We start from the raw sequence: 12,432 nt of genomic DNA on the forward strand, positions 1-12,432 counted from the left end.
AGGTGGAATAATGCCTTCTCCTCATAAACATAAAATAATGCCTGAGATAATCCTAATCTCAGGAACCTGTGAATTGTTCCTTTACATGGTCAAAAGGACTTCGTAGATGTTAAGGATCTCAAGATGCAGTGATTATCTTGCATTACCCAAGTAGATCAAATGTAATGACATGGGTCCTTACAAGAAGGAGCCAGGTGGCTCAGACTCAGTAGCAAGAAAAATGATGACAGAAGAGGATGGAGGGATGCAATAAGGGGCCATTAGCCTAGGAGTGCAGGCAGCTTCTAGAAGCTTGCTGAGAAGGGGACGGAAACAGATCCAGCCCTGCTCACACCTTGATTTTAGCTCAGTGAGACTTCTGGGCACAGAACCATGAGGTAATCAATTTGTGTTGCTTTAAGGTACTAAATTAATGGTGCTCTGTCACAACAACAACAGGAAATGAGTACACAAAGTAAAAAAAAAAAGGATAACAAAGAGAAAAGGCTAAACTAGCAGGTATCAAAAGTTAAGGTTGAAGACTGATACCTTTGAGTTTATAACTTGTTAGATGGGAGTCCACCCAGATGATAAACCCCAGGTCTTTGTTCACAAGTGTAATTTACTCAAGTAGAGTAGGAGTGAAGGTTGTTGGAGCTGAACAGGTCAAAGAATGCTGAGCCTAGGAGTCATTCTTAAGGTTACCCAAATAGAGGAATAATGAGAGCAGAGTTGAGTAAAGTAGAAGCAATTAAATGCCAATGTCCTCAATGGAGAAGCAAAAGTAACTAGAAATTGGTAAAGGAAACCACTACAAATGGATAGAAGATACTAAAACTTTACAGAATGGAGCTCAATTGAGAAAGAAGTTTTGCATGAAAACAATTTGGAAATGTCTGTTTGAAAGCACAAAAATGCCAACGTCATCACTGAGCCCTGGGATAAGGGATTAATGAATTCTAATTTCACAGGCAGAGATGACACAAGAAAAAAAAAGCTAGGAGAAACATCAGCAGACAGTGGCATCATGGAAGCAAAGAGAAAAAAAATGGTAGACAGTGTCAAATACAACTTAAAAGTCAAGATGGAATCAAGATATGTCTACTCAATTTGTGAGTGGTAGAGACAGAAGCCAAGTTATAATGTCTTAAGAAGTGACTGCAAGGTGAAACTTAGCAAATAAAGGCAGCTCCTGTATGTGAAGCAATCAAGAGGAGAGGTGGCTTGAAGGATGGCATTAATGAAACTAAAGACACCTCACATATAAATGCCAATGTGATGGACCCAGTTGACAGGCAGAGACTGTAGAAACAGAAGAGAAAGGATGATGATGATGATGATGATGATGATGATACTACTACTACTAATAGCAGTAGTAAAATATAAGGTCCATGAGAAGGCAGAGGATTTGGAAGCTGAAGTACAAATCAGGAATTAGTTTTAAGAACGAGATTCTCCCTCTGTTATATTAGGAGAGAAGGAGGAGGGATCTGATCCAGGTAGAAATATGCTTGTAGATTAGGAGAGATGGGCTGAGGAAGTTTTGTCAGGTGGCTTCCATTCTGTTTGTGAAGTAAAAGAAGAGGTCATCCACCAAAGGGGGAAGGGGAGAAGTGGGAAACATGAAAAGAGTAGAGGATTGACATAGTCAAGAGAAGAGGAAGAATATGAGTTCAGCTGGGGATATACCCTATCGTGAGGTTTGCTACAGCAACAATGAAATGAAAAAGTTCAGGCCCCAGTGACTTTTGCTTGGGTTTTGTATAACAAATGACAAGTGGAAAAAGGAGGTTATCATTTGGGGAGGAAAAGGGGCTGATGGGAAAGTGATGGGTCAAGGCACCAAAAATCCAGAGAGAACAGTGAGCAGATGGAAAAGAAAGGAGATGGCTCACTAATTTAAGCTGCTGCTTCAATCAATCACTTTGGGGGTACAGCAGTTTCAAATAACAATAAAATTCAGAATGTGCGTGTACAAGCAGGTGGCTAAGGGGACAAAGAAACAGATTACTGCACCTGTGAAGATCAAGGAGCAGTTATCCAGAACATCATAAAAGTTACCTGAGATAGTAGAGTTCTGGGCGTGGAAAGTGAGACACTGAGCCTGGTGGTAAAATCTTCAATGACTGAGGAGTGACCAGGTGGTCAGAGGATAATAGCATCAAAAAAGAACTCTTCAAGTCCAGATAGGTAAAAGTTTAACTAGCCATAAGCTGTCATTAATGATTTAAGTTGTTGAAAGCTCTAGCTCTAAAGACCTGTCCCCTTCCTAGATATGTAAATCTGTGACTTTGAATGCATTACTCAACTTCTCTGTTTGTGTCATCATCTACTATAAGAATAGCACAAGTTCCTACGTCATTGGGTCACTGTGGGGATTAAGTTAAATAATAAATGTGGAGGGTTTAACCAATACCTGGCATAGAGGAAGCACTAAATAGATAATAGAGATGATCTGTTTTGAAAGAAATTAATTCTTCAATATGATCCATGAAGTAGAATGATCATAATTGAGGCTGCTGCATAATCCTGGCAACAGCATGTAATCTTTTTATACAACTTTTTTTTAATGTTTTACTTATTTTTGATAGAGAGAGAACATGAGCAGGGGAGGGTCAGAGAGAGAGAGAGAGAGAGAGAGACAGACAGACAGACAGACAGACAGAATTCAAAGACAGGATCCAGGCTCTGCGATAGCTGTCAGCAAAGAGCCTCACACATGAACCCCGACCCCCACATGAGATCCTGATGTGACTGAGCCACCCAGGTGCCCCCCTTTTTAAAAAATGTTTAATGTTTTATTTATTTTTGTGAGATCCTGATGTGACTGAGCCACCCAGGTGCCCCCCTTTTTAAAAAATGTTTAATGTTTTATTTATTTTTGAGAGACAGAACAGCATGTAATCTTTAAGGAATGCTTTGTGTAGACCATGCAGCCCCACTTGTATTTTTCCTGCCTTTATTTCCATCTGCCTCATTTCATTGCTTGCTTTAGATGTTATTAATTTTTGTGTTTCTTATTCTGTCGAAACAAGGCCTGACATATATATATTTAAAAAAATAAAAGCTAGTAGGAACATTTAAATATTCTTTACCTTCTCAAGACTGCTAACAAGTCTCACAGTAGAAAGAAGTTAAAATTCCAAGCCTGAGACTTGCTGTTTAGAAAGACCTGTGTTCAAGGTTGTGCTTTAGTGGGCATCTAGAACTTGGATTTGGGATGGGTTGAGATTACCCTACTGATAAAAGTGGCCAAATTATCTGTACAAACAATGTGCTTTATGTTGAATACCTGCTTTGCTTCTCTGAGTCTGGAATTCTGGTACATGTTCTGCCTCTGTGATCAGCCCCAGTATAAACTTTGGGTGCTGAGTTTCTAATGAGCTTGTCTGACAGCCTTTCACGCTTACTCCATTTATTGCTGGGGGAGTTACGTGTGACTCTACTAGGAGAAAACTCCAGGACCTTGTGCCTGGTCTCTCCTGGAATTCTGCCTCCCTCTTTCCTTTTCCCATTGTTGATTTTGCTTTGTATTCATTTTGCTATAATAAATCTTAGCCATGTGTATCACAAGTATGACAATATGCTACCTCCTGAGAGGCCTCATATGAATCATCAAACCTAGGGTTCTTGGGGAGCCCTGACACACGAGTTTTTGTCTGAGCTGATAACACCAGCACTATACTGTTAAACGTCCTGAACGTGTCCCCAGTCAATAGGTTTTACATAAGAGTTCAGTTTTCTACATAACTCTTCAGGAAAGAGACACAAGGAAACGCCACCTAAATAGTACAGTTCTTCATCAAAAAGGCTTAGAATATATTCCTTCTAGGCACTGTGACCTAGAACATGAACTTTGAATCCTGGTTCTGCTGTGTATCAAGTGGGCAAGCTAATATGTCTGGCTCAGTTTCTTCATCTGTAAAATTAGAATAGTAGTAGTACCTATCTCAAAGGGAGTTGCAATGATTAAATGAGTTCTATATAGAGTATTCAGACCAAATACATGCATATAGTGCTTTACGTGTGTTATTATTCCCTCATATCCAAAATCTAGATTTTTGTTCTTTTGTAGCTAATTTTATTGATATTGTTATCTCCAAGCATTAGATAGATTAAATTTTCTAAAATAAGACTTTTTAAAAATTTTAAGCTACAAATAATAAAAACTAAACTACAAAAGACAGAGTTGTTTTGGTCTTGAAATGACAAAATTGAAATCAAATCTTGGTATAAACCCTACATTAACATAAAAGCTTCTTTAAATACATAAGAATGTCCTGGGAGACTGCATAGGGAATCATCTGTCCCTTGGTCACTGGAGTAGTCTTCTTGAGAATGACCTAACACATAGTCTCATTCCCTTAAAATTCCGAAGATTGTGGAGATCTGTAGCCAGATCAACTGTAGTGCAAGAGGATGATCATGTAAGATAACCACGGAGTCTGGAGTGTCAAAGTGAGGCAACTGTATTTTCATGCCTGTAACTATTATACTCAATTTACTAGTATCCATTTTACAGGGCAGCCTATCCCTCCCCCACCCCCGACATTTAAAAAATGTCTGGTGTGTTACAACTGAATTATAAGGCATGTACTCACTACTGGACTTAATTGGTTCAGTAGTGTTCCAGGTTCTCAGGAAAGAGAAAAAGCAGAATCCAGGCAGAGAGAGACCATCAACCAGCCACACCTATAATATCCTGTCTTATTCCACGTCTGATTAAAGAAAAGCTCCTTACAACGACCAAAATTAGATGAAGAAGTATATAAAGGTTTGAGATTATCAGTTATTCAAGTTTGAGATTATCAGTTATTCCACACAGAGGAATAAGGACACGTACTAAGTTCATAGTAATAACTAATGCACTGCTGACTTCTATTTTGTCAGTGCCTGGGACTTTGACCTCAAACCTGCCAGAATTTGAGAGCCACTAATGACAAGGAACCTTGTGTCCTATTAGAACCACACTATTAGTGTGGTTCTATCTAGATGTCTGAGATCATCACTGGGAGAAGTGCTTGCATAAACAACAAATCACTGGCAACAGGATCAATTTACACGACAAATTGTGATCAGCATTCCCCCTGAAAACAAGCTAAATTAAACCTATTCATTTTACCTCTCCATTAACATACTTTCCAAGAAAATATTATATCAGATGAATTATCTCTATTCTAGGTAAGAAGTCAAATTTCCAAAGCATTTTGAACAGCAAATAAGTTCAAACTCACCATTGCAAATGTACTGACAGTTGGTTTCTTTTCTTTTTTCTCTTTCTTACTGAAAAACAGAAACAGAATTGCACAAAGGTTTTAAATTACGTAAATTTTTAAAAGACCAAATTAACATAGATACTGATTTTTTTAATTAATATTTTTAAGAGAGAGAGAGAGAGAGAGAGAGAGAGAGACAGACAGAGCACAAACAAGGAAGGGGCAGAGAGAAAGGGAGACAGAATCCAAAGCAGGCTCTAGGCTCTGAGCTGTCAGCACAGAGCCTGACGTGGGGCTGGAACTTACAAACCATGAGATCATAACCGGAGCTAGTCAGATGCTTAGCCAAATGAACCACTCAGGCACCCCATAGGGCCTATATTTAATAGCAAATAGGACAAAGAAATATGTCTATAGCATATTATTCCATAAAAATATACATTAATAGTAAATTCCCATTACGAAGTTTAAAAATGTTTACATGTATCTTAGAAATCTGTATATATCGTTATCATTGGGTATTGAGATTTCTATCAAAATATTTTCTTCTTTGTGCCTTTGATATTTCCTACTTTACTATGACGAATACACAGACACACAACTTTTGCAATGAGAAAAAATAATTCTGAAAAAAGAGAGCTTCCTGTTTTTATTCTACAGACAGTCCCTGAGTTACAATGGTTTAACTTTGGCACGGCAAGAAAGCGTTATGCACTCATTAGAAACTACACTTTCAACATTGAATTTGGATCTCTTCCCCAGGCTAGCAACATGCAGTACTGTACTCTCCAGTGATGCTGGGCAGCTACAGTCACCTACCGCTCCCAGGAAGCCATGCAGTCACAAGTGTAAGCAACCTACACACTTAAAACCATTCTGTAAACACACAACCATTCTGTTTCCAGTACAGTACTCAATAAGTTACATGGGATATCCAACACTTTTTTATAAAATAGGCTTTGTGTTAGGTAATTTTGCCCAAGCATGTGTTAATATTAATATTCTAAGCATGTTTAAAGCAGGTTAGGCTAAACTATGATGTTCAGTAGGTTAGATGTATTTAAGACATTTTCTTTTTATTTTTTTAATGTTTTACTTATTTTTGAGACAGAGAGAGACAGAGCATGAGAGGGGAAGGAGCAAAGAGACTGGGAGACACATAATCCAAAGCAGGCTCCAGGCTCCGAGCTGTCAGCACAGAGCCTGATCAGGGCTCAAACCCACAAAAGTGAGATCATGACCTGAGCCGAAGTCAGAGGCTTAACTGACTGAGCCACCCAGGTGCCCCTAAAGACATTTTCAACTTAACTGATATTTTTAACTTAGGATAGGGTTGTGGGGATAAAACTCATATATCCCCATAACCCCATTCTAAGTTAAGCAAGATCTTTAACTAGAAAATCAGTTATGCTATCCAGAGTTAATTCCCTTAATTATCAGCTAAGTAATTCTAGCAGTTCATATTCTATGTACTACCTAGATATTATCCTTAATCAGTCCCTCTACTAATGGAGAGTAGTAGCAATCAGATGCTGGGCATAAACAAACCTAAGAAGAAAGGTAATTAAATCACTCTCTATGAGCTAATTTAATTCTGCAAGGATATCTGGAGCCCTAAATGTACCATTACAGCAATAAATTCAATCCAGAAAAGCTATGGTTAAAAAAAAAGTCTGTAAACTGTCAGAAAACTGTCCTCAGGTATAAGAAGGCTAATTATTATATGGAGCCCAAATTCAAATTAACTGTAACCTGTTTTCTACTCTGTATTAACTGCCACCTAAAGCATGAAAGTAAACTGATCAAAAGTAGCCTCTATATCTTTATTTTCATATGTACAAATGAAAGACTATTTCAGAGAAACATCACATTACTTTCATACAGATTTTCCAGTTCAAAAGTAAATTCATCTTTGTCTTTGTTCTTTACGCTGAGGTCAAAGAATTGAAGAGACTTCTAAGGAAAAAAAATCCACAGCTTACCCCATATTTGGCTTTAAAGTGATGTTAGACGGACATGAAAACACACAAAATACACAAACATAACTCTTCAGATTTGGTCCCACCCTATTCTCAGTAAAGCATGGTTTCAGTATCTCTGGAACCAGGATTAGAGGAAAAAAATAGTCACACATAATTGAATTTAGCTCCAAGCTTTTTATTTATTTTTTCATTCTCTGAAACTGCTGCTACCCTGAAAAATTTGTAATGTTCCAGATGCTGGCTAAGTAAACACTTCCCCTACACAATCTCATTTAATCTTATCTCAATCTCTTCAGGGCAGGCACATTTTTGTCATTCTGTCAGAGCTGAGAAAACTGCAGGTGAAGAGAGTTCATGAACTTGTTCAAGGTCACACAGCTGGAATAAAGCCAAGTGTAAGCGGAAGAGTCTATCCCCCAAACACTAAGCTATTCAGTGCAACCGCAGACTTCTAAGATACCACATTATATAGAAATGCACTTCCATATTGAACTCTCATCCCTACTAGATTATTCATTTATCGCCATCAGCTTGAAACAGTGTTTACAAAAGGCAGGTTGCTTATCAAACCTTTACAAATACATAGATTCCAAATGACACTATTATCCAAGCATTAGATAGACTAGCAAAGCCACATGCTTCTTTATAATTCCAATTTAGAGCACAGAGTTAAAAAAAAAAAAAACTCCTAGAAAAAAAGATCACCTTTGTGGTTATCAGAGGCTGAGGGAGGTAGAAAATAGAAGGAAGTTGATCCAGAGATACAAAGATAAGCGAGTCTCAGGGATGTAATGTACAACATGATGAGTACAGTTAACATGAGTACATGATGAGTGTTGTATGATATATATGAAAGTTGTTGAGAGTAGATCCTCAAAGTTCTCACCACAAATGGAAAAACTTTTGTTATTTTTATTTTACGTGTATAAGATGATAGCCATTAGCTAAATGTACTGTGATAAGGATTTCACAATATATGTACCTCACACCATTATGCTGTATACATAAGCTCATATAGTGCTGTACGTCAATTATATCTCAATAAAACAAAAAAACATATAGTTGTATTACAAATGGATTAAAATGATGGGCATAATTTAATAAGAATTACTTATACAAAAATCCAAATTTGTTTAAAAAGTGTGTAGACCATAAGAACTAATAATAAAAATGAAGGTATTTGCAGGCTCCAACAAATTTCTTTACTATATCTTTGCACATACTCTCAATACTTTTACACCAATATCTCTGTTTGTAAATTAAGGACATAGTTCTGTAAGAGATCGAGTAAAACAAAAATTAAAAACAAAAAGGGAAATATCTTTCTTCTACTCCATGGAGTACTTTTCTGTATATAAAATTCTTTATTACAAAACCTTTCAAATAGAAAAATTAAAAGAATACTAATAATGATGACCCATATAAGATTCACCATCTAGATTCAATAATTAACATTTTAACCATACTTTCTTTATTTACGTAAGTATTATCATTGTTAATATTTTGCTGAGCCATTTGAAAGCACTTGCAAGCATCATGACACTTTAGGTATTTTCCCACTATTTTCGTATTTCAGAAAATTAATAGCAATTTGGCTATCATCTAATATCCAGTGCACAAAGTGTCCAAGATTGTTTTCTATAGGTTTTTCCTTTTTTAATTTTGAACTCAGATATAACTGAGGTTCACACAATATACTGGGTGGTTTTTCCTCTTTAGTCTCTTTTTTAAATCTAGAAGTCTTTCTGCCCCCTCTACCCACATCGACTTTTTATAATAACAAGTATCACACAGAATGTTCCACATCTTGAATATGTCAAACTGAGTCCTAATTGAGATGTGCAGTAAGCATAAAGTACACAGCAAATTTGAAGAAGTAGTATAAAAAAGAAAATGTAAACTGTATCATTAATAATTCTAATTACATATAGAACTAATATTTTAGACATACTGGGCTCTTTAAAATATACTTTCAAAACTAATTTCACTTGTTTCTTTTTACATTTTTAATGCTGCTACTAGAAAAACAACAATTACAAATGTGGCTCACATTGTATTTCTGTTAGACAGCAACCATCTAGAAGCTTAATAGGATTCAGTCTAAATGTTTCTGCAAACATACATCCCAGGTGGTGACAAGGCACTAATTCAGGACTCTACCATGAGTGATACCAGGTCTAATTACTTGGTTAAGATTGCTAACTGCAAAAACCTGTCCACTGAAAATCCCCCACTTTCCTCTTTGCAATGAGTAAAAGTTTGGGGTAATTTCTGGATAAGACTTTTCTCTGCGTCATTTAAGATCCGTAACAATCTTTGCCTGAATCAACTATAACAACGCAGGTTCCAATACAATAGCTGACATTATTCTTCTGTGAAGAACATTCCGCAATTCTCACTACCTCTCCCACCTTTTTAATTTTCCTCTTCTTCAGGATTCACGGATTATAATGCATACAGTATTGCATAATCCCGCAGCACAGTGAAGCCAGCTCCTGTGTCCATTTTGACAATTCCACTGAACAAGATACTCCAGGCTCCCTTTGCATCTCCCCCATCCCACACATGGGGTACAGATTCCATTCAGGGAGGAATGGTACTTAGAAACCCAGATCTGGCACTAAGTGGACTTACTCCTGTCCCTTTCAACGGACAGAAATTGAACTATTTTAAAATTTGTCAGTTCATATTGAAGTTTCTAGTTCAAATTTAACATTAATTTTAAAAACTTAATTTATGCCCATATTTGTATTTATTTTCTCTTACACGGAAAAGCTTGGTTCCTAATAATACATTTACGAATCTATTTTATTTTGCCAGTTTTATTACAGTTGACAACTACCAATGAACCTGCTGAGCAAAGTTTAAAATGTCTTACTTAGACCCTGCACTGTGGGCAAAATATACTTAAAATTTCCCTTTGCGGTTCCATTACCAATAATTTCACACAATGCTAGTAGTTTCTTTAGCACAGTCTTCTCTATTCGGAATTTCTCCTACAAGCGTCAGCTATTCGTTGCCTTTAAAAACAATAAACAAACCAAAACCACCTGAGCACCTAAACGCAGTTTGGGCTTTCCGGCCCGCCCGGCCCGCCACAACCACGCAAGGTTTAAGTGCCCGGGATGTTTACGTTGTTCCAGAAGCGAGAGACCGGACCACCGGGCAGAGCATACGCAGTACACGCTCGGTGAGTCACGGCGTGTGGAGCAGAGTTCAGAAAACAGAAAAGGATGTGAGACTGGCGTGTGTGGGCCTCAAGGCTGAGGAAGAGGCTCACCGAGGCCGTGGGAAGATGTAAACGCCGTCCTCGACTCAGCCAGCGGAACTTCTGCAGAAAAACCACTTGCGTTCATGGTTAAAACTACCGCCACCATCAACTCTTCAGTTATTTCAGAGCCGGAGGCTCGAAACAAATCCCCCAAATCTCTCAGGCCACCTAAAGTGTGAAAGCGAAACAAACCGGCTACCTTTTTTTGCCCATTTTCCAGAAGTTCTTCTCTGCTCTTCCATTGCTGCCTCCTTCAAGATCCATCGCGACCTGAGGAGAAACCACAGGCCCCGAGTCAGATGCTGGAGCCGCAGGAAGCTGGAGGTGACACTCCGGGGGCAGCCGGACGACAGCGGCGCATCCCAGACTTTGCCCGACGCCACCGCGGCGGTCCGCCCCGTCTGGCCTCGGGGCGCGGTGATGCTCTTCCCCCGCCCCCAGCTCCGGCCGCGCGGGCTCGGACGCCCGCTTCCTGCGCCGCCCCGGCTCCACGCGCTCGGGCAGCGGACCCCACCGCGCGTGGCGAGCGCCAAAGACCGGGGGCTGGGGTGCCCGAGGAGCTCCCCGGGGGCCTCTGGTGCTCACCTTGCTTGGGCCCCCGCCGCCTTGCCAAGAGGAGTCGCGCCCTTCCTCGCCCCCAAAGCCTTTCTCCCACAGGACCCAGTTCAGGAAACTGGAGAGCCCGACCCTTCCTGCGAACTTGTCCCCATCTAGCCCTCAGCTTCGCGCGCCCCTACCTCGGGCTTTCTTCGGCCGAGATGTGGACTTTTGAAAGAAGAGATTCAGATTTTAAAGGAAAGACCCGGCGGACGCGAACAGCGGCCCCGGCTTGGCTTCTTAGAGCCGGGAGGAGCCGCTGCTCGAATGCGCCCGGTTTCCAGCGTCCGGGGGAGTGAGGCCAGAGGCGCAGCCCACACCCCGCGCTCCGGTGCGCAGCCAATCAGCCTCACCGATCCGGGTCGCTCCCGGCCCTTCGGGCCTGCCTGCTGCTTGCACGAGTTACGAAACAGGTTGGATTTGCGGGAGGAGTGTTCTTTCTAGTGCCCCTCAGCAGAAGAGTCAGGAGACAAACGCTTATCAGCTGAATCATCGGAGATAGGTACATTTATAGTCATGTCTCTACATGTCCACATCACACTCCATGGAATTTTACATATATACACACGTGTGTATGTATGTATATGCAGATTATATACATATGCATATATATGCATATGCATGTAATATACAGATGCACGTATACATATACGTACAATACACATATACATAATAATGTATATAATATCCATCTAAATGTATATATTTATATGTATTTATAAATGACAACCAATAATTTATTATAATTACATATTTATATATATACACATATAAATTTTATATATGTATAAAATATACATGTGTGTTAACACAAGCTAAACGTTGCTTTCTAGCAGCACCTGTAAAAAAGCCAGGTGAAAATTTTCTGCAGCAGTCGTTAGTATGCTGGACAGTTTCTGAGGAATATCTGTGCATCTTTTACTTCAAGATAAATGGAAAGAAATAAGAAGACTTTAAATACGTAAATCGAAGGGGACATTTCAAGGTAAAAATAATATTTAAATGTATGTAACCTTAAAGAATATAAAAATAAACTATTTAACCTTTACAGATGTTAGCCATCCAATCAAGACCCACGTTTTTCCCAATGCATTTCTAAACACACTTTAATTGGGATTATTAAGAAAAGTATCATGTATTTTAGCATATTATTTTAGTTGTGATATAATTCCATATTTGCTGCTACCATATACTATTTTTTCCTGGCCACTGTTTTCTTCATTTTGACGAAAAGTGCAATCTTTGCAATAAAATTCATAAAGGAACGTTAACTCACATCAGAGCTTTCCTTACTTCTTATAAACCTAGGGGAAACAGATGTTTCTGTCACCTTTCGTCTTCATTCTCTGACTTATATGTGTGCCTCTCAGCTAGCTACAGAAGTTTA

At 39.0% G+C, this 12,432-nt stretch overlaps 1 protein-coding gene across 1 annotated transcript in view; it reads right to left on the reverse strand.

Annotated features, from left to right (window-relative positions):
• Window positions 1-11,323, reverse strand: part of ABCB1 (ATP binding cassette subfamily B member 1) — a 108,715-nt gene extending 97,392 nt beyond the window's left edge. Inside the window, exons 1-3 of the mRNA XM_029928262.1 lie at window positions 11,186-11,323; window positions 10,648-10,718; window positions 5,214-5,262 (exon numbers count right to left, since the gene is read on the reverse strand). Of these exons, the coding sequence (XP_029784122.1) occupies window positions 5,214-5,262; window positions 10,648-10,712 (114 nt within the window). The 5' untranslated portion in view covers window positions 10,713-10,718; window positions 11,186-11,323. The remainder of the gene's footprint in view (window positions 1-5,213; window positions 5,263-10,647; window positions 10,719-11,185) is intronic.
• Window positions 11,324-12,432: the final 1,109 nt, after the last annotated feature.

This window comes from Suricata suricatta, chromosome 2, assembly GCF_006229205.1.
Source record: "Suricata suricatta isolate VVHF042 chromosome 2, meerkat_22Aug2017_6uvM2_HiC, whole genome shotgun sequence".
Taxonomy (NCBI): domain Eukaryota; kingdom Metazoa; phylum Chordata; class Mammalia; order Carnivora; family Herpestidae; genus Suricata; species Suricata suricatta.